The 23,362-nt window shown below is 44.4% G+C and overlaps 1 pseudogene and 1 gene segment (V, D, J or C); both read left to right on the top strand.

Moving 5' to 3' along the window:
* The first annotated feature begins 5,388 nt into the window (after positions 1 to 5,388).
* LOC126951116 (T cell receptor beta variable 2-like) lies at positions 5,389 to 22,458 on the top strand (annotated as a pseudogene). The gene is made up of 2 exons (XR_007724353.1): positions 5,389 to 5,542; positions 22,096 to 22,458. The product of XR_007724353.1 is annotated as a T cell receptor beta variable 2-like (transcript).
* On the top strand, positions 5,556 to 6,502 carry LOC126951114 (T cell receptor beta variable 2-like). The segment is given in 2 exon segments: positions 5,556 to 5,941; positions 6,031 to 6,502. Coding segments are annotated over 2 exon segments (393 nt in total).
* Positions 22,459 to 23,362: the final 904 nt, after the last annotated feature.

The raw sequence follows: 23,362 nt of genomic DNA, 5'->3' as shown, positions 1-23,362 counted from the left end.
TCCCCATTCCAGGGACATAGCATGCCCGGTACTAGTAGTCAAAGCTGATGCTGGCTTCTTTGTAGATAATCTAGCGGAAATAGTTTCTTAGAAAAAAATAGTTGGAACGGGACTAGGTAGATTGCTCTAAGATCTGCCTTGAAGTCCTCTCCTTCAAAAAACCTTCTCTCATTGTGTCAATCCCCAACTGATAACTGGTTTTCTACATAGTCTTTGAAAGCTGATGAGAATAGCTTGTGCCCCATTATTTGATGATCCGCCAAATATCACCCAGTGATTTTAAAAAGTCGTTTCAGCTCATTGTTGGCTCAGTCTCACCATCTAGAATATTCACACACACTAAAAACAAAGATGTATGTCCTATGGGCTTTTTTCAATGTAGTGATTTATTTTTCCCTTTCACATGGTACCCATTGCAATCAGAGTCTTTCTATATATTTGTAGTCAGAGGTGTTCACTAAGCAGAACAGAGCATGGGATCAGTCCTTGAGAAACTGAGACTTCAAGCAGGCCTTCAAATGCTGAGAAGAAAACATCTGGTTGTGGTTCTCAAGCTTTTGGTCCTAGCAAGAATGACTGTGCACCTGAAAATATTGGAAGGGGACCCCCAGCTCCTACTTTCAAGGGAGAGAATGGAAAGAGGCATGTGGTGGGCTATAAGGAGCAGCTGTTGTTGTACCTTTAAGGTGTTCTGCAAATGCTGGCAGGTGAGGCGGGTGGTTGCATTAGGAAGGAGAAAAGAGAAAGTGATTAAGATACAGCCTGTGACCTTAGGAAGATCCAATTGAGTAAGGGAGACAAGTACTCACAAGAACGTGTGTTAGTACGGAAGGAAAACCCTAGGATTTTTAGAAAGATGAAATGGGCATTGCTCCCTGAAGAACAAGGTGAAGAATCCTAAAACTACACAGGGCTCAGAGAAGCCCAGACGGATCAAGTACAAGCAAACTCACTAGTTGCAACCATCACCCTATACACTAAGAAGATTTTCCTAAAAGGTCCTGAGGCCTTCCCTGCTCATCACCCATGTCAGGTGCCTCAAGTTATGCAATAAAGACACTGTGACATGATATACAGTGGACCAAAGTGGTGCGTTTCTTTGTATCTGTGTAGAAGGGAGGCCTGTTGGAAGGAGATAGAGACCATGCAGCATGTGGAAAGTGTCTCCGCAAAAGTGGAGTGAGTCCAGATGGGGTGTGGAAAGCAGCCTCCTGCAGATTGTGGAAGCCCCAGCAAATTGCAAAGGGCACTGGGTGGGGCAAGGCATCCCTTGTGTGGTGTGTTAGAAATTGGACTGAGGTGAGGAGAGTTTCAGTTCTCCTGGGTGGTCTCCCTGGCACAGGAAGTCAGAACTTGAATGGAGGGATAAGGCCATTTACAAGGGAGAGATGGTGGCAGCTGCAGCATACATGTAGTTACATGCAAAGGGATTGATCAAATATGCAGATTTATATGGATAACAGAACCAGTCTTCTCAGTGTTGGATAAGGAAGTTGCAAATATGGAAAGAGAGAAGAGTTGACACAACAATAAACATAATATTGGATGGGAACTAGTGTGAACTCATTGCTTCTTAATATGTCTAAAGAGGAATTAAAGATACCTGTAAATATATATGTACTGTGAATACACATGTATATGTACAGCTCTGTCCACTGTGACGCCTAAGAGTAGTTCACCCCGGAGGCACCCCAAAACATCTAGTGTCCATATTCTGTTTTCTAAATACCATTGTCCACTAGAAGGAACCAGAACTTTTGGACAAATAGTAGATACCAAGACAGGCAGGAAAAGCCTAGAACCCCTTGTGCCATCAAGTAAGGAAATGCTCAAAGAATGATGGGAAACCTGACGGGAAGGAGAATTTAAGAATTAACAATCCCTCTATTTCCATATCTCCTTTGGACAATGCTTCATCAACATTTAAACATTATTATTTATAAATAAAGCCTTTGAAATAAAAATTATTTTTATCAGTTACATTCCAGCCTTACATACTGAGACTATGTCCTGATTTCTGAGGAGGTACAGATACAAATATACCAATGCCAACCATAGCACATTAGAAACACAATTTTTAAGTGCTTAGACCTACCTTTTACCTGTGGATTTTACTGTTTTCCATTCCACCCATCTATTTGTTGGCCAATTAAGCAAATACGTACTAAGCCCCTGCACTCTGTAAAGTATTTTGATAGGGGCCGTGAACCATGGAAGCTTCTGGCACAGCAGCCTGGTGAAGTCTATCCTGCTTGGCTTTCATTGTTTCAGAGCTGGGTAGAGTTGGAGAAAATTATTTCAGTCTCTCCCCACATCCAGATTTCAAGGATGAGAAAATGAGGTTGGTAGATGAAATGATTTAGACACCGAAACACCAATTACTTTAACCTTCCTAAAGCATACCCTGTAAAACGTTCCAAATTAGATGTTATCTGTAAAGATGTCAAACATGTGTTTGTTTGTTTTGTTTTGTTTTGTTTTTTTGAGACAGAATCTTGCTCTGTCGCCCAGGCTGGAGTGCAGTGGCGCGATCTTGGCTCACTGCAACCTCTGCCTCCCAAGTTCAAGTGATTCTCCTGCCTCAGCCTCCTGAGTATCTGGGACTTCAGGTGCACGCCACCCCCACCAGCTAAGTTTTTTTGTATTTTTAGTAGAGATGAGGTCTCACCACATTGGCTAGGCTGGTCTGAAACTCATGACCTCGTATTCAACCCACCTCTGCCTCCCAAAGTGCTAGGATTACAGGCGTGAGCCACCGTGCCCAGCTCCCGTCAAACATGTCTTATAGCTCCTGTAATCCCTGAAGCACTTTGAGAATGTGAACATTATTCACAAAAGCTTTTTGAACAAATTAAAATGGTCCATGTGCCCATGAGAGTTGGTTTTATTCATTGCTCTATTCCTGGTCCTCAAACGGTGCCTGACATATAGTTCTGTGTTCCATAAATACCTAGTAGATCATATTATTTTGATATCTTAAGTGTGTATTTGGAGGCTGTTGGAGGCGTTTCACCAGTAAGGGGCAGTGAGAGTTGCTAAGCCTTTACTTCGGCGTTTCAAATGTCTTTTTGCTTTGTGTATTCCCCTGTGGAATCCCTTTGTGTATCTATGCTCCCAGTGCTGTATCTGGAGGACTGTGGGCAGATGGCTGAGAAGAGGGCCATGTGCCTCTTTCACCACCAGGAGGAGTTGTGACTTTAGGGACATTCTCAAGTCAAGTGGAAGGAGGAGAAGAGAGGCAGGAGGGAGGAAAGGACTAAGGAAGGAATCAAATGCTCTGGCATCAGAGTTTGCTCCTGTGCTAGTTGAGAGATCATGTGTAGACAACATGAAGACACTAAAGTCCATTCCACCTGGACCTGCGTAGCCTCATCTCTGCAGTCCTTCTGCTCATGCTTGGAGGGCCTCCTGTTATTCGAGTCTGTGTTCAGGTCTGTCATCCTAAGTAGGTGAGATGCTCCCCGGGGGTAGGGGTCGCAGATTATTCCTCTCGCGCCCCCTCAGCACCCACTGAAGGGTGCTCCCTCCCTAGTTGGCATCACATTACTGGGTCTTAAACTTATGCACAGCTGGCCCCAGGGAAGGGCTCAGCTGAGCCGGGTGAGGAGGCCTCCTGGAGTTCACTGAAATGAGAGAGGGGAGCCGGAGTGCGCTCGTCCTAGGTCCAAGACAGGCATGGGGAATGCATCTGCCCAAAGGAAAGGGGTCTGTATGATGGGGAGGAGGGGAGCCACAAGTAGAAAGAGGAAGGAGAGATCCAGTTATTCATTATGGGGAGGACGGGCAGTGGCTAAGAAAAAACCAAAGGTCTGAGGAAGCTGCCGTGCACACCTGCCCTGACAAGCTCGTCTAAACCCACCTCTTGAGGTGCAGGCACAAAGCTTGAAAGGGAAAGAGGAAGTGTGAGCTATAAACACTAACAGTGACACCAACAGGAGCGGAGACTTCTCAAGCAGCCCCTGTCTCAGGGCCAGGGAAGCACACCCACAAGACCAGAATGCCAAGCAGGGAGACTCAGGGTCCCCACGCCTCTGCCCGTGTGACCCTGCCATGGGCTGCAGCCTCCACTGTGGTGTGGTCCATTGTCTCAGGTGAGTCCTGGATACAGGTGGGACATTTCTGTCCTTGAATTTTTTGCTTTTTTCATGGAACTGCCTCAGAATACTCTGTCCTAGGCTTCGTCTGAATTTGGCTTCTTATTTTCACAGGCCCCACAGATACTGGAATTACCCAGACACCAAAATACCTGGTCACAGGAATGAGGAGTAAAAGGACGATGAAACATGAGCATCTGGGACATGATTCTATGTACTGCTACAGACAGAAAGCTAAGAAATCCCTGGAGTTCATGTTTTACTACAACTATAAGGAACTCATTCAAAACAAGACTGTGCCAAGTCACTTCACACCTGAATGCCGACAGCTCTTGTGTACACCTTCATGTGGTCATGCTGCAGCCAGAAGACTCAGCTGTGAATCTCTGTACCAGCAGCCAAGACACAGCCCTGGAGAGTCACCGCCTCCCTGTGCACAAACCTCCTGGGTCTAGTGAGGAACCCGTGGGGGCAACATGTCCAGCTGAGCCTCAACACTCAGTTGAGCATTCCGGAGGGCCTCGGCAGAAATCTCAGACCATAATACTGTCCTTTATTGGATGTGACAATGCTACATTACCCAGACACCTGCAGCCCATGTCCCGACTTTGTCTTAAACCGTACTGTGCCTGAACTTGAATGCGGGACAGATGCTGTCAAGTTTAAGTTGTTCCAAGTATCTTCCAGTTCGTTTGTGCCTCAGGAAATCTTGTGTGTAGCATTTAACACTCTGGCCACACCAATCTGCCTTCCAATATGAACCTTTTTTACTTATCTTTCCACCCAAGTTAGACCCTGGATCTCAGCCCTCCTCCCAGCTCAAAATCTGCTTAGACCTTTTCTTTTGTTTTTTGTTTGCTCGTTTGTTTTTAGATGAAGTCTCACTCTGTCACCAGGCTGGAGTAGTGCAGTGGCGTGATCTCGGTTCACTGCCACCTCCACCTCCCAGGTTCAAGAGATTCTCCTTCCTCAGCCTCCCTGGTCGTTGGAATGACAGGTGCCTGCCACCACAACCAGCTAATTTTTGTATTTTTAGTAGAGACGTAGTTTTATCATGTTGGCCAGGATGGTCTCAAACTCTTAACTTTTTGATTTGCCCCTGTCGGGCTCCCAAAGTGCTGGGATTACAGGCGTGAACCACCACACCCAGCAGGTCCTTCTCTTTTTTAAAAAATAAAGAATACCCAATGCCCTCCTCAGGTGGCTGTATCATGCCTGACTCTGAGGACAGGGGTTCCCCATGGGGTTTGCATCATTGTTCTCTAGTTCACTCTCCCTGGGGCATGTGCAGAGTTTTAACTTCTTGTTGGCTTCTCTCTTCCACTCAGGATTTAAAACTTTCAAACTTGATTGTTTTTCCTTCTGTCTCTTTAATCATAATACCAAGTTTTCTCGGCATCCATTATCAGCCATGGATTCTGTTGCACCTGAATTGTTGCTCACAGCAGGTAATAAGAGAAGGCGACCTCCTGGAATTTCTGAGCCGGACTTTGTACTCAGGGTTACCTTGCTGAGCCCCACATTTTCCAGCACTGCTCTTAATAATTAACGGCCCTCAGTCCTGCACACACCGTCAGACCCCTGAGCAGAGCCCTGCACTGTCAGGTTTCCGCACCAACACAAAGGATCCCTCCTCTCTCCTATAGAGGGCGCTCGAGGGATGGTGGGTGTTGCCCCAGACACCAGCAATTCTGCCAGACCTTGCCTGGGGGCCATGGGAGCTCAAAATGCCACTCCTTTCCTCCACAGGACCAGATGCCTGAGCTAGGAGAGCCCTCATTCCTGCTGTGATCCTGCCATGGATACCTGGCTCCTATGCTGGGCAATTTTTAGTCTCTTGAAAGCAGGTCGATGCTTAGGACTCTAGGAAATTCTTGCTTTGAACTTACCTAAGACAGTTCTAAACCATTCTCTTAATCTTCTGCTTTTCCCACAGGACGCACAGAACCTGAAGTCACCCAGACTCCCAGCCATCAGGTCACACAGATGGGACAGGAAGTGATCTTGCGGTGTGTCCCCATCCCTAATCACTTAAACTTCTATTGGTACAGACAAATCTTGGGGCAGAAAGTCGAGTTTCTGGTTTACTTCTATAATGATAAGATCTCAGAGAAGTCTGAAATATTTGAAGATCGATTCTCAGTTGAAAGGCCTGATGGATCAAATTTCACTCTGAAGATCAAGTCCACAAAGCTGGAGGACTCAGCCATGTACTTCTGTGCCAGCAGTGAAGCCACAGCCTTGCAAAGACACCTCCAGCCTGTTCAAAAACCCTCATAGATCTGCCTCCCTCCCAGCCGCCAGCACCCACTTCCTGTCTAAGAAAAGGAAGTCTCTGGTTGGGTTTGTTCTTGCTGCCGTCACCAAATAATCAGATATCCGAAATTGAATTAACAAAGATATGTTGGACAGGAATGGCCAGATGCTGTAGGATTTGAAGAATGTTTACAGATACTACAGAGTGTGATGGTGGGCTCTGAATATGGGAGAATTGTACACGACCAAGTAACCTGTATCTTCTCCTTATTCCCATTTTGCCATCTTTATTAGAAATTTTTGTTTTAGTTGTTTAGGAAAACATATTTTAACTCCTAGGATAGCGAGATGATTATGGAGTGGGAGTTCAGGTATTCCCATGAGAATACAGAGGCTTGCCACAGAAATCTTCAGAAGGAGAAGGGGCTTGGTAGAAGGAACTCAGTATCAGTGGGTCTTGTTCAGCATGTGCTCAAGAGCAGAACTATCTGATGACTCTGTCACCCTGTTGTGTTACATTTGGGCTAATGACGCTAGCTCACAAAATAACAAGTTAAAAGAGTAGAAAACGTGGAGTCTAATATTAGGACACCATTTTACACCATTTCAAGGTCTACAGAGGTCTAGACCAGCATGAGAATCACCAGAGTAAAGCCAGGCAGTGCAGGAACAGAATTCAGCAGCAAAAGTCAAGAGACATCTAGAGGCAGAGGCAGGAATGAATTTGTCACTTTCAACTTAACATGAGGCAGCCAGATTAACTTCTTGAGTTTCATTTAAGAAACTATTGCTGTTTTAAACATATCTATTGAATTCTAAATTTTAGGTATTTTGTATATTTCAGTTCTGGAATTTCCACTTAAATCTTACTACAATTTCCAGTTGTCTGCTAAAATTCTACATTTTGTCATTTACTTTGTTGACTATATTAACATCCAACATTTGAAAGCCAGTTTTGGATAACTTTAACATCTGAATCCGTTTGGGTCTGTTTCTTTTTTCTGTTTTCTCTGTTTGATTTCTGGACATGTGATTTTGTTTTCTCACACAACTAGTGATTTATTTGAATGCTGGATATTGTATATAAAAACGATAGAGATAATCTGAGGCTCTGAATGATTTCATCTTCCTCAAATGATTCACTTTTGCTTCTGCTGGGAATTGTAGCAGGGGCAGATCACCTTAATTGAGCTGATGACTGAGCTGGATCAGAGATGGGCTTCAGCTTTCGTGATGGCTGCTCGCCTTTGGTCTTAGCCATTTAAGTTCCAACTAGATGTCTGGAGTGTAACAGCTTAATTGAAGTGTAAATTACATAACAAAATATTTTCCCATTGTGAGTGTGCAATTCAATGAATTTTGATAAATTTTGGAGTTGTGCAACAATCACCGTGATCTAGCTGTAAAACATTTCATCTTCCCCACCCAGAAAGTTCCTTCTTGCTCATTTTCAGTCAATCCCTGCTTCTACCCCCAGCACCAAGGCCTGGGGTCTTTGCCAGGGTCCTCTCTGATTCAGTAGTCACTGAACATAAACATTCTCCAGACAAGAAAGGTGGTGGATGCTCCTCAAAGCCCGCTACACTCTCAGTCTTCCCTTTTTTCCTCAGCTACTTAGGCAGCGATACAAAATTGGCAAATGACTTAGAGGGAAAAGTGGTCTGTTAGATCTCTCCTTTCTCCTTGAGACCCCAGTCCATTAGGTTCCTACTTCCTCAGTAGCTCCAAGTGCTTTCAAGCATTTATTTTTATATTTTGTTAAGTTTATCTAGTTGTTTTTGGTGGGAATACTGTTCTGCAAAAATTCAGTCTATTAACTCCGAAAGCCAGTTTTTATATTTGTTTAAGGTGAGGTACAATTTTGCATGTTTTAATTTTAGGTAGAAGCCTCTTGAAGAAAGGAAGGAGTGAACCTCTCTGATTTCCCGTTTTTATCTTCTTTTTTCCTTTTTGAGATGGATTCTCTCTCATGTTGCCCAGGCTGGAGTGCATTGGGGCGATCTCGGCACACTGCAACCTCCACCTCCCGTATTCAAGTGATTCTCCTGCCTCAGCCTCCAGACTAGCTGGGATTACAGGCGCATGCCACCACATCCGGCTAATTTTTATATTTTTAATAGAGACGGGGTTTCACCCTGTTGGCCAGGATGGTCTCGGCCTCTTGACCTCATGATCTGCCATCCTCGGACTCCCGAAGTGTTGGGATTACAGGCATGAGCCACCATGCCTGGCTGCATATCCCTATTTCTAAGACCTCTACCACCCTGCTGCCTTTGGTCCACCATGGGACAGTCTTGACATGTTTGACCTTTTACCACAAGGAGGAGCTGTGACTCTACTGAGATTAAGGGAACTCAGAGGAAACACAGAGTATTCTCTGGATGGAAGACAGTTAAAAGAAATATCGAGTTTATTTGCAACAGGGGAAAATATTGTCTGCAGAAGCTGTGTTAATGCTGAAATGTGAGAGGTTAAATACAGACTGTTCATTTGCCTTGCTGTGCAGTTGCTTTTGTTCTAGCAAAGAGCCTAGACTGCCAGATTTATTGCATGTGACCCTGCATGGGATGAGGAAGGGGGAGCTGGGAAAGAGGAGCGCTCACAAGCAGATGCTCACAAGCAGATCCCTTCCTGAGAGGAATAAGAGAGGCTCTGGATGCTGGGCCTCTGCTCCAGCTCAATCCTGCCAGGAAATGACTTCCTGAGACCTGGGCAGTGCGCCCGACAAATCAGGGCTTCCTCGAGGGATATTGCAAAGAGAGTAATTACCAAGGGAAATCTACTTATCAGACCAAAGAATACCTGCAGCACCATTCCCCTGACTGTAAATGATGAAAGACTTAAGCTAGAAGGGGATTTTCTTTTCTTTTTCCTCTTCTGGATGTTCCTCTAAGTTCTTGGAGCAAGAGTTTCTAAGGATAGGAAACCTGTCTCCTGGGTCTGAGCAAATGGTTCTGTCAAAACAACATCATCAGACTCCCTTCCAGCTTCCAGCTTCAACATCTATCCCTGTCTCCCAAGACCCACGGAAGCTAGACTTGTCCAGATGTCAAAAGATGATGCGAAACAGTTGGAGATGGGAAGGAAGGTGGCGTGGACAGACCTCCAGGATGCACATCTGAAACAGGCTCTTCATTTTGTTTTCACTACAGGCTCCTGTTTCACCTTTTCAAAAAGCAGTTGAAATTTCCCTTACTTCTTGGAAATCCAAAAATACAGCAAAGATACATTTTATATAGGCGTTAACTATTCATCAGGAGGGAGTTTCAGAGTATCTCTATACTCTACCAGATATATTCTAGCACGCTGCCTGGAAGTGAGTCTAGCCAGACAGTTTAACAGGAAAACCATTAGCCGTCCTGTGGAGGTTAATTTTGCAGTTTATTTTGGAATGGAACAAAATAATGTATTGAAGGTAGGAAACTCATTTCTACATGCTAGATTCTAAATTTCTTAACTTTCTGTAGTATGAGCCATTTTCAAATGTGCTAAAAGTTATAAAAGTAGACTATGCGAAACACACACTTCTAAGCTCAATATTAAATATTTAAAGTGACTACCATAAACGTTGGAGAGTCAGAGTCCCCCTGGGCTTTTCAAACTCCTACCCTCACAAAAAATCTAGAACTTCTTCTCAGTAACAAAAGTAAGATGACGTATAATCATTTCTCATTGTTAATAAACAATCACTATCCATCATGGCATTGCATTTAATTTGTTAATTGTTGCTAACAAAGGACTACAGATTAAACATTTGTGATCCATATAACAATAGAAATAATAAATGCAAATATTTTAAGTGGACAAGTGATTTTAATAACTCAACAGGCAAATAGCATGAACTGACGCTTCGCAAACGTGAAGGACACATGGCCTGTGACAGGATATCTTATCTGGCTTTGGTCTGAATTTCATTTGGAAAACTGGCAGCTGCTGGTTGACCTGCAGAGATATGATCCCATGAGCTGAGATGCATGTTGACTTTTGTATGTTTTTGTCAGCTTGAAAGAATTTTTTAAATCAGGATCATTGTCTCCAGTAACAAGCAGCCAGCTGGGCCGAATGGAAGTGCAACCATGGCCCTTGTCCCATTGCAGACCTGGAAACCCAGTGATGAGCATCAGTGAAGAGAGAGACAGAATCAGATGACATGAAATCGACATAAGATTCTGCTCAGGAAACTAAATATGACATAATTGGGCACAAGAGATTGTCCGTTCTATTCCACCAGAGCAGACACCATGGTTTTCCTGTGAGTTCTTGGGGAGCTGGAGGAGGGAGACAGCTCTGCCAGGTAGAGTGGTTTCCTCATGAGGAGTGTAAAAAGAAGAGGCAGAGATGGAGATTTTGATTCTAGAAGGGTGTAAGATTTTGTTTGTAAACATATCAACACACTTGCCTTTCTCGCTAAGACACAAACTTTGGGGGAATTGCCCAAATATAAGACGAGGTTTAACTATAGGGCAGCCAAAAATATGACCCATGTTCAAAATATGCATCGTGGTATCATTCAGTTCGACGTGTTCTGGTTCTTCTGCAGCCTTCTGTCTCATTCCCTTTGCCCCTACAACTCTCTGCCTTTTTGTGGATTAAGTTATATCCATGATAAAGTTATTATATTTTCTTCCTTCTTTGACTTTCTTGTTGGAAGCCTGGCTCTTCCCAGGGATATAAGCGTCTATCCTCTCTCCTTTCTGTAGCTTTTTTCCCCTCCTGCAGCATAGTGGGCCCTGTCAGAAAATACATACCTGATCAATTTATTTGTTCCTTTTTATCCTTTGGACAATTCCTTTTTTTTTTTTTTTTTTTTTTTCCGTTGAGACCGAATCTCACTCTGTCGTCCAGACTGGAGCGCAGTGTCACAATCTTGGCTCACTGCAAGCTCCGCCTCCTGGGTTCACGCCTTCTCCTGCCTCAGCCTCCTGAATAGCTGGGACTACAGGCTCCAGACACCATGCCCGGCTAATTTTTTTGTATTTTTAGTAGAGACGGGGTTTCCCCATGTTAGCCAGGAGGGTCTCGATCTCCTGACCTAGTGATCCGCCCGCCTCAGCCTCCCAGCCTAGACAATTCTTGAAGGGCAATAAAACACTTTTGCTTTTCATGTCTCCTTTAAAACACAAAACAAAACAACACCCAGAACTAACATTGCCTCATGTGAGGCTAGTTTCTTTCTATCAGTTTCATTCCAGTGACTCTCCCAGATGCTGTCCATCTGATTTGGTAAAAACTCTTGCGTAAAATACTGAGATACATATTTATTTAAAGTCTACTCTTTAAGAGTGGTTACATCTTTATATAGTTATCATCATCACTGTTGTATACAGCCTCTTGTCATTTCATTATATTCCCTCCCTTCCTTCCTTTCCTCATTAGAAAAGCTTCTCATGTCAGCTGTGTGGTGCAATGAGGTAAGTACTGAATAAGACCCACATCTAGTGGGGTACCTGCTTCTGTTCACAGAATTTTAGAACTAGACAGAATGTTGAAAATTATTTACTTCTGCCCACTGTTTCATAGATCAGGAAATGGGATGCTTTTAAAAAAGTATTTAAATGCAAGCAGTAACTATATTGCTGGCCACCATGTAACATGCATTTCATATTCTTAGTCTACAGGTAATATGTGAATGTGTTTTTGCTCCTATTGGATTATAAGCATCATGAGAGTGAGAATATAGTTTACTCATGCTTGGCACTAAGTAGACATTCAATGACTATAAACAAATAAAGCATCCTTGACGTTCCAAGAAGGATGGTGGTCATTTTTCTTTTGTTTAGTTCAAGTTCTGTGTTTAGTAAATCACAAATGAACCATCAGGGTCTGTGTTTGCAGGGCATTCACCTGTAGATGACAACACTACCAAAGTGTGTGTGTGTGTGTGTGTGTGTGAAATGCCATTCTGGCTGTGCTGGTCCCTGGTTTTCCTCCTGGAGGTTCCTGCCGTGGGGTCACTGACAGAGGCATTGAGATCTGAGTGCTGGACCTTGCTGACCAGAGCAGGAGGAGCTGCGGCCCTGCCACACCCCCCAAGGTTGGGTGTTTGATGGCTGGCAGAGGAGGGGAGTACCATGGGCAAGAATAAAGGGGACGGGGTCCTCAACAGGGGATAATCCAGAAAGCACAAAGGCATGTTGTGTTGTCACATTGACGTCAGGCGGGTAGGGCCAAAGGATGCCGCTAAGCATCCTAGCTGAACAGGACGGCCCTCCACAACCAACAATCACCTGATCCAACATGGCACTCGGGCTGAAATTGAGAAACTCTGCTATAAGCTTGAGTTGCAAACTTTGTACCAACAAGAAGGATTATCTGCAGACAACTCAAGAGCAATACCATCACCTGCATTTGTTTTCTGCAGCAACCCTGTTGTTTACCTTTATTGCCATTCAGTCACAGCACACGGTAACTGCATATTGTCCAGCACCCTCCTGTTTCCTCATAGATCTACCCCTTGGACAGATAAGGACATCAGAGAGAGTAGGGCTGCAGTTCACTCCCAACAATGACCCTTCAACAAGGTTTTCTCTGAACTAGCATCACAGTCATGTGGGTTAGGTGACTGTAGCTGGTACTCAGGTGAAATCTTAGGCCAGTCTTTCCTGAGAAAAGGGAACCACTGACCATTAATCAGAATTAATCTTTGCAAAGATTCAAGAGAGCAAAACAATGTCCTGTATTTTTGTGAAGGGGAAGAAAAGGATCCAGAGAGGAACAGCAGCCTGACTCTGAGGGAAGGGCATGAAAGGGAGAGGAAGGGGGTGGTCAATCCCGGGTAAGAAGCGGGGAGGGAGGGGGCTGATGGCACAGGAATGACTGTCAGAGACACATCCTGGAGGCCACAATTCAACCCTCTCAACTTTTCCCAGAAATTTCAAAAACTTTTAAAAGCAAATGCAGGGCATGAAAAGGAGGAGCCATGCTAGAGGAGAGCCTGGGAATGGGGAAATGATTACAGGCTGTGACCTCACTGGCGCAGCCCCTCTCAGCGGCAGTGGAAAGCACAGCCTAGACTTCTCACCACTGCACACCAGAATCCTGCCCGGGCCTTGCCTGGTCTGCCTGACTCTGCCATGGGCTGCAGGCTCCTCTGCTGTGTGACCCTCTGCCTCCTCCAAGCAGGTGAGTCCTGGGCCCAGGTGACATGATCCTGTTGGAGTCCCTAAGTCTTTTCACCATGACAACAACAGCAGGCTATCTCCTGGGATTTGCCTGAATTCTACTTCTTTCCTTTGCAGGTTCCTTGGACACAGCTGTTTCCCAGACTCCAAAATACCTGGTCACACAGACAGGAAAGGAGGAGTCCCTTAAATGTGAACAAAATCTGGGTCATGATACTATGTATTGGTATAAGCAGGACTCTAAGAAATTGCTGAAGATAATGTTTAGCTACAATAACAAGAAGCTCTTTATAAATGAAACAGTTTCAAATCGCTTCTCACCTGACTCTCCAGACAAAGCTCGTTTAATTCTTCACATCAAGCCCCTGGAGCTTGGTGACTCTGCTGTATATTTCTGTGCCAGCAGCCAAGGCACAGCCCTGCAGAGTCACCGCATTCCTGTGCACAAACCTCCCAGCTCAGCCAGGAAGCTGTGGGCCAGTGTGTGCACCTGCACCCAAGGCTCCAGTCTCCACTGTCTGATGGCCTCTGATGGAGTTTCAGTCTGTAGTACAGACGGCTAGTGCACCCAGTGGAGAAGTCCTCTATATTATGCGCACAAAGTCTCACGGAATTGTTTCTCAGCTGGAGCAGGGTTTCACAACAAAGCCACTGAAGTATTAGGGTTCCACAAACAAAAACGGAGCCTGTCCCATGCACTGAAGATCTGAACTGGTGGAGGAAACCATTTCTTGTCTTTCTGTGCTGCACACATGGGTTCATATTTTATATAACATTATGATCAAAAACACATGATTGCTAAAAATTGTTGATGAGCACAAGCATAAAGGAGGGGGAAGGAAATATTTCTAAGATCAAGAGACAATTCTGATGATCAGTAAGTACTTTATTTAACAGAAAAATATTTGGAGAGGCATGAAATTCCATGGCAATAGGTAAACTGGAAAGTGTTGAGGAGAAGCCGGTGGAGGCAGACTTGTGCCTTGTAGACTCCTTCTCTTTAAGAAGAGTGACCAGCAAGCGTCTCTCCCAATTCTGATGAAGGTCATCTTGAACTCTCCCCAAGAGTAGGCAATAGTCAGATGACTGGGGATATCGGGAGACCTGAAAGGACTTTGGACACAAATCTCTAGGCAGTGGTGAGCCATTGGTCCTACTCCAAGTGAAACAACATGACGAAACTGGTATTTTGGTACAGGAACACTGGTAGTAGTATGGATCAGAAAGGAGATAGATTTTTGGGTGGCATGAAGAATTAGGAGACTTCTAAATATCCTACATGAAAGATTAGAAAGAGTTTATGTGAAGCATTGTGGACAACATAGGCTTGAGGCTCTGGTTTATGTTATTTCTTGGAAATAGTATTGGGTTTTATTCTGGGAGGGTTGAATATATGATTAGCTAGGGTCTATTTCAACTTTGTCCTCTCTTTTAGGGAGCCCCAGCATGTGGGCAGCATTGCTAGTGCATGCCTTTCCAGCTACTCAGGAACCTGAGGCAGGAGAATCGCTTGAGCCTAGGATGAGGAGGTTGTAGTGAGCTGAGATTGCGCCACTGAACTCCAGCCTGGACAACAGAGCGAGATTCCATTTCAAAAAAAATAAAAAGAAAAGAAAAAAGAAGGAAAAAAAGAAATCATGAAATAAAGCAAGCATCCTGTAAAAAGATTGTTTAGCTTAAGGTTACATAAGAACCCTCCAAGCAATCACCTGTGTCATCACAGAGTCACACCCTGCACTGAGCCAGACACCGTCCTGTGAGGAGCTGAGTTCTCCTGACACTTTGTGCTCAGTGGTTTCCATGACTCTTCTTTGAGACCAAGGGTTCCCTTCGTTATAGGTTTTTGTCATGCAGAGTCAAGCAGCACTGAGCATTGGGAAATCAGAGAAGGAATTTCCAGACAAGGGACCCAGTTCAGAAGCCAACTGGAGAAGACAGTAGGAGACTCACCCTTTGGGAAATGGGTTTGAGAAATATGTATCTATTTTCACCACTTCTATTATTCTCTATTCCTGCTTGTCCATTCCTTAATTTCTCCTTTTAACACTCAAAGCTAGACTGTGGATTCTAGCTCTGATCAAAGCTCCAAATGTGCACAGACACCTTCTCTGAACCCTTCAGGCAGCAAACGTGCCTCTGTCTGCTCCCCTTGCTGCAGAGCCCATGGACCATGGTCTGGAAGCTTCCTAACTCACCCACTCTCCTTCCCTTGGCTGGAAGTCTCCTTGTCGGTTTCGGATCTCAGCTCCCCACTGGATTTCTTCTCCAGACTGACACTTGAAGGATTACTTTTGCCACTTTATTCTCATTATTCTCAATGCCCTCCCCTAACTCCACCCTTATAACACCCCAATTTATTAGAGGCAAACCAGTTCTATTCCTTTTTGGTGCCCTTTTAAGATGCTGTGTATGTTGCTATAACTTTTCAATTTTGTTGCAGGATTTGATTTCCTTATCCATTTCTTCAACTAGATTATGAGCTTCTGAAGAAAATATTGTATGTTAAAATCCCCAGCTTATGACACTGTGTCTGGCCTAGAGTAAATGCTAAACTTCTTCTTTGCTGCATTGGGCACTTAAGCCTTGTCTAAAACATCTTCACCAACAGTCACCCAGCCTCTATTCTGGACAGGAGACCACAGTACCTTTTGGAAAATTCTTCCTTCTGTCGAGCCAGAAAATCATCTCCTTAGAGCTTTGAATCTTTTGCTCTCGGTCCTATACCTTGTGGACATAGGATCAGGAGAGGCATAATAAGAAGGTGAGTAGTCAACAAAGCCCAAAGAAGATTGTAGGTTCTAAAATAGTTAAAGATGAGTCGGATAAGTGAAAACCCTAGCCCAACTAATATACATTTTTCTCTTTAGGTAGCAGCTACACATTGTGAAAGGAAATCTCAAAAGTGTCTCCCCATTCCTGGGGCATAGCATTCCCGGTACTAGTAGTCAAAGCTGATGCTGGCTTCTTTCTAGATAATCCAGCAGAAATAGTTTCTTAGAAAAAAATAGTTGGAATGGACTAGGTGGATTGCTCTAAGATCTGCCTTGAAGTCTTCTCCTTCAAAAAACCTTCTGTTATTGCATCAATTCCCAACTGATAACTGGTTTTCTACATAGTCTTTGAATGCTGATGAGAATAGTTTGTGCCACATTACTTAATGATCAGTCAAATATCATCCATGATTTTAAAAAGCTGTGTCATCTCAATGTTGGCTCAGTCTCACCATCTAGAATATTGACACACACTGAAAACAAGGATGTATGTCCTATGGGTTTTTTTCATTTGTATTGACTTATTTTCCCCTTTCACATGGTACCCATTGCAATCAGGGTCCTTCTATATATCTGTGGTCAATGGGTGTTCAGTAACCAGAACAGAGCATAAGATCAGTCCTTGAACCAAGTCTTCAGACAGGCCTTCAAATGCTGAGAAGAAAACATCTGGTTGTGGTTCTCAAGCCTTTGGTCCTAGCAAGATGAATGAGAGGTGATTAGAATGCCTGTGCACCTGAAAATATTGGAAGGGGACCCCCAGCTCCCACTTTCAAGGGAGAGAATGGAAAGAGGCATGTGGTGGGCTATCTGGAGCAGCTGCTGTTGCACCTTTAAGGTGTTCTGCAAACGCTGGCACGTAAGGTGGGTGGTTGCATGAGGAAGGAGAAAAAAGAAAGTGATTAAGATACAGCCGGTGACCTTAAGAAGATCCAATTGAGTAAGGGAGACAAGTACTTACATCAACATGTGTTAGTATGGAAGGAAAACCCTAGGATTTTTAGAACCACAAAATTAGCATTCCTCCCTGAAAAACGAGGTGAAGAATCATAGAACTACACAGGGCTCAGGGAAGCCCAGACGAATCAACTACAAACAAACTCATTAGCAACAACCATTACCCTGTACACTAAGAAGATCTTCCTAAAAGGTCCTGAGGCCTTCCCTGCTCATCGCCCATGTCGGGTGCCTCAAGTTATGCAATAAACACACAGTGACATGAATACAGAAGAATAACATGCATTTCTTTGTGTCTGCGTAGAAGGGAGGTCTGTTGGAAGGAGATAGAGACCATGCAGCATGTGGAAAGTGTCTCCCCAAAAGTGGGTTGGAGTCCAAATGGGGTGTGGAAAACAGCCTCCTGCAGATTGTGGAAGCCTCGGCAAATTGCAAAGGACACTGTGTAGGGCAAGGTATCCCTTGTGTGGTATGTCACAAATTGGACTGAGGTGAGGAGAGTTTCAACTCTCCTAGGTGGTCTCCCTGGCACAGGAAGTCAGAACTTGAATGGAGGGATGAGGCCATTTACAAGGGAGTAGTGGTGACAGCCATAGCATACACGTAGTTACAAGCAAAGGGACTGATCAAATATGTAAATCTGTAGGGTTAACAGAATCAGGCTTCTCAGTGTTGGATAAGGGAGTTGCAAATGTGGAAAGAGAGAACAGTGGAACACAACAATAAACCTAATAATATTGGAAGGGAACTAGTGTGAACTCATCGCTTCTTAATATGTCTAAAGAGGAATTAAAGATACTTGTAAATATATGTATACTGTGAAAATACATGTATATGTACAGCTCTGTCCACTGTGATGCCTAAGGGTAGTTCACCCCAAAACATCTAGTGTCCATATTCTGTTTTCTAAATACCATTGTCCATGAGAAGGAAACAGGACTTTTGGACAAATAGTAGATACCAAGACAGGCAGGAAAAGCCTAGAACCCCTTGTGCCATAAAGTAAGGAAATGCTCAAAGAATGATGGGGACCCTGACAGGAAGGAGAATTTAAGAAGTAACACCCCCTCTATTTCCATATCTCCTTTGGACAATGCTTCATCAACATTGAAAAATTATCATTTATTAATAAAACCTTTGAAATAAAAATTATTTTTATCAGTTACATTCCAGCCTTACATACTGAGACTATGAACTGATTTCTGCAGATTTACAGATACAAATATACCAATGCCAACCATAGCACATTAGAAACACAATTTTTAAGTGCTTAGACCTACCTTTTACCTGTGGAATTTACTGTTTTCCATTCTACCCATCTATCCATTGAGCAATTAAGCAAACATATATTAAGCACCTGTACTCTGTAAAGTATTTTGATAGGGGCCGTGAAGCATGTAAGGTTCTGGCACAGCAGCCTAATGAAGTCTACCCTGCTTGGCTTACATTGTTTCAGAGCTGGGTAGACAGTTGGGGAAAATTATTTCAGCCTCTCCCTACAACCAGATTTCAAGGATGAGGAAATGAGAAGGTCAGTATATGAAATGATTTAGGCACCTAAACACCAATTACTTTAACTTTCCTAAAGCATACCCTGTAAAACTTTCCAAATTAGATGTTATCTGTAAACATGTCAAACATGTCTTATCAGCTCCTGGAATCTCTGAAGCACTTAGAGGATGAGAACATTATTCACAAAAGCTTCTTGAACAAGTTAAAATGGCCATGTGCCCACGAGAGTTGGTTTTATTCACTGCTCTATTCCTGGTTCTCAAACAGTGCCTGCCATATAGTTATGTGTTCCATAAATACCTATTGGATCATATTTATTTTTTATTACTTAAGTGTATTTGTGGAGGCTGTTGGAGGCATTTCACCAGTAGGTGGGAGTTAGAGTTGCTCAGGCTTTACTTTGGTGTTTCAAATGCCTTTTTGCTTTGTGCGTTCCCCTGTGGAATCCCTTTGTGTATCTATGCTCCCAATGCTGTATCTGGAGGACTGTGGGCAGATGGCTGAGACGAAGGCCATGTGCCTCTTTCACCTCCAGGAGGAGCTGTGACTTTAGGGACATTCCTGAGTCAAGTGGAGGGAGGAGAAGAGAGGCAGGAGGGAGGAAAGGACTAAGGAAGGAATCAAATGCTCTGGCATCAGAATTTTCTCCTTATGCTAGTTGAGAGATCATGTGTGGACAACATGAAGACACTGAATCCATTCCACCTGGACCTGCGTAGCATTGTCTCTGCAGTCCCTCTGCTCATGCCCTTAGGGCCTTCTGTTATTCTAGTCTGTGTTCAGGTCCGGCATCCTAAGTAGGTGAGATGCTCCCTGGGTGTAGAGTTCGCAGATTATTCCTCTCGCGCCCCCTCAGCACCCGCTGAAGGATGCTCCCTCCCTACTTGGCATTACATTACTGGGTCTTAAAATGATGCACAGCTGGCTCCAGGGAAGGGCTCCACTGAGCCAGGCGAGGTGGCCTCCTGGAATTCACCGAGATGAGGGAGTGGAGCCGGAGTGTGCTCATCCTGGGTCTAAGACAAGAATGGGGAAGGCATCTGCCCAAAGGTAAGGAGTCTGTGTGTTAGGGAGGAGGGGAGCCACAAGTAGAAAGAGGAAGGGGAGACCCAGTCATTCATTGTGGGGAAGGCAGGCAGTTGCTAAGAAAAAAGCAACTATCTGAGGAACCTTCCCTGCACACCTGGCCCTGACAAGCTAGTTTATACCCACCTCTTGAGGTGGCGGCACAAAGCTTGGAAGGGAAAGAGGAAGTGTGAGCTGTAGACACTAAGAGTGACACCAACAGGAGCAGACTTTCCCAAGCAGCCCCTGTCTCAGGGCCAGGGAAGCACACCCAGAGGACCAGAATGCCAAGCAGGGAGACTCAGGGTCCCCGCTTCCCGCTCCATGTGACCCTGCGGTGTGCGCAGGCTCCACTGTGGTGTCATCCTTTTTCTCAGGTGAATCCTGGGCACAGGTGGGACATTTGTGTCCTTCGATTTTTGGCTTTTTTCATGGAACTGCCCCAGAAGACTCTGTCCTGGGCTTAGTCTGAATTTGCTTCTTACTTTCACAGGCCCCACAGATACTGGAATTACCCAGACACCAAAATACCTGGTCACAGGAATGGGGAGTAAAAGGACACTGAAATATGAGCAACATCTGGGACATGATTCTTTGTATTGGCACAGAGAGAAAGCTAAGAAATCCCTGGAGTTCAGGTTTTACTGCAACTATAAGGAATTATTGAAAACGAGACTGTGCCAAATCACTCTACACCTGAATGCCCTGACAGCTCTCGCTTATGCCTTCATGTGGTCGCACTGCAGCCAGAAAGCACAGCAGCCAAGACACAGCCCCGCAGAGTCATAGCCTCCCTGTGTGACAGGAACCCGTGGGGGCAACGCGTCCAGCAGAGCCTCAACACTTGGTTCAGCATTCCATAGGACCTCGGCAGAAATCTCAGACCATAATACTGTCATTTATTGGATATAACAATGCTGCATTGCCCTGACACCAGCAGCCTGTGGCCTGAGTTTGTCTTGAACAAGACTGTGCCTGAACTTGAATGGAAGACCAATGATGTCAAGTTTAAGTTGTTCCAAGTATCTTCCAGTTGGTTTGTGCCTCTGGGAAATCTTGTGTGAAGCATTTAATACTCTGGCCACACCAATCCACCTTCCAATATGAACCTTTTTTGACTTTTCTTTCCACCCAAGTTAGACCCTGAATCACAGCCCTCATCCCAGCTCCAAATGTACTCAGACCTTTTCTATTGTTTTTTGTTTGTTTCTTTGTTTTTTGTTTGTTTGTTTGTTTGGTATGGTTTTTGAGACGGAGTTTCACTCTGTCACCAGGCTGGAATGCAGTGGGGCAGGTGATCTCAGCTCACTGCAACCTCTGCCTTCTGGGTTCAAGCGATTCTCCTGCCTCAGCCTCCCGGGTAGCTGGGACTACAGGCACTGCCACCACAACTGGCTAATGTTTGTATTGTTAGCAGAGATGGGATTTCACCATATTGGCCAAGATGGTCTCCATCTCTTGACCTCATGATCTGCTCACCTCAGCCTCCCAAAGTGCTGGGATTACAAGCGTGAGGCACCGCGGCAGGTCAGAACTTTTCTTTTTTTTTTCTTTCTTTTTTTTCCCCCCTGTCCCCTCCTTAGGTGGCTGTATCAGTGCCTGACTCTGAGGACAGTAGTTCCCCATGGGGTTTGGATCATTGTTCTCTAGTTCACTCTCTCAGGAGCATGTGCAGTTTCAACTTCTTGTTGGTTTCTCTCTTCCTCTCAGGATTTAAAACTTTCACACTTGATTCTTTTCATTCTGTCTTTTTAATCCCAATACCACGTTTTCTTGGCATCCATTATCAGTGGTAGAGTCTGTTGCATCTGAATTGTTACTCACAGCAGGTAATAAGACAAGAAGACCTCCTGGGTTTTCTGAGCCGGACTTTGTACTCAGGGTTACCTTGCTGAGCCCTATATTTTCCAGCACTGCTCTTAGTAACGGCCCTCAGTCCTGCACACACCGTCAGACCCCAGGGCTGAGCAGAGCCCTGCACTGTCAGGTTTCTGCACCAACACAAAGGATCCCTCCTCTCTCCTATAGAGGGCGCTCCAGGGACGGTGGGTGCTGCCAGAGACAACAGTAATTCTGCCAGACCTTGCCTGTGGGGCCATGGGAGCTCAAAATGCCCCTCCTTTCCTCCACAGGACCAGATGCCTGAGCTAGGGGAGGCCTCATTCCTGCTGTGATCCTGCCATGGATACCTGGCTCCTATGCTGGGCAATTTTTAGTCTCTTGAAAGCAGGTCGATGCTTAGGACTCTAGGAAATTCTTGCTTTGAACTTACCTAAGACAGTTCTAAACCATTCTCTTAATCTTCTTCTTTTCCCACAGGACACACAGAACCTGAAGTCACCCAGACTCCCAGCCATCAGGTCACACGGATGGGACAGGAAGTGATCTTGCGGTGTGTCCCCATCCCTAATCACTTATACTTCTATTGGTACAGACAAATCTTGGGGCAGAAAGTCGAGTTTCTGGTTTAATTCTATAATGGTGAGATCTCAGAGAAGTCTGAAATATTTGAAGATCGATTCTCAGTTGGAAGGTCTGATGGAGTACATTTCACTCTGAAGATCAAGTCCACAAAGCTGGAGGACTCAGCCACGTACTTCTGTGCCAGCAGTGAAGCCACAGCCTTGCAAAGACACCTCCAGCCTGTTCAAAAACCCTCATAGATCTGCCTCCCTCCCAGCCACCAGCTCCCACTTCCTGTCTAAGAAAAGGAAGTCTCTGGTTGGGTTTGTTCTTGCAGCCATCTCCAAATAGACAGATATCTGAAATTAAATTCCCAAAGATATCTTGGGCAGAAATGGCCAGATACTGTAGGATTTGAAGAACTTTTACAGATACTAGAAGGTGTGACTGTGGACTCTGAGTATAGGACAATTGTACACGACCACATAACCAATATCTTTTCTTTATTCCCATTTTGCCATTTTTATTAGAATTTTTTTTTGTTTTAGTTGTTTAGGAAAACATATTTTGACTCATAGAATTGCAAGATGATTACTGAGCGGGAGTTCAGGTATTTCCACAAGAATATAGAGGGTCCCCATGGGAACCTTCAGAAAGAGAAGGGGCTTCGTACAAGGGCCTCAATATCAATGAGTCTTGCTCAGCATGTGGTCAAGAGCAGAACAAACTGATGACCCTGTCAACCTGGTGTGATGCATTTGGGCTAATGACGCTAGCTCACAAAATAACAAGTTAAGAGAGTAGAAAACATGGAGTCTAATATTGGGACACCATTTCACACCATTTCAAGGTCAACAGAGGTCTAGATTAGCATGAGAATCGCCAGAATAAAGTCAGGCAGTGCAGGAACAGAATTCAGCAGCAAAAGTCAAGAGGCATCTAGAGGCAGAGGCAGGAATGAATTTGTCACTTTCAACTTAACATGAGGCAGCCAGATTAACTTCTTGAGTTTCATTTAAGAAACTATTTGTCTTTTAAACATATCTACTGAATTCTAAATTTTAGGTATTTTGTATATTTCAGTTCTGGAATTTCCACTTAAATCTTACTACAATTTCCAGTTGTCTGCTAAAATTCTACATTTTGTCATTTACTTTGTTGACTATATTAATATTCATCATTT

The sequence above is a fragment of the Macaca thibetana genome, chromosome 3 (assembly GCF_024542745.1).
Source record: "Macaca thibetana thibetana isolate TM-01 chromosome 3, ASM2454274v1, whole genome shotgun sequence".
NCBI classification, from domain to species: domain Eukaryota; kingdom Metazoa; phylum Chordata; class Mammalia; order Primates; family Cercopithecidae; genus Macaca; species Macaca thibetana.
This window is presented reverse-complemented; position numbering and strand designations above follow the sequence as displayed.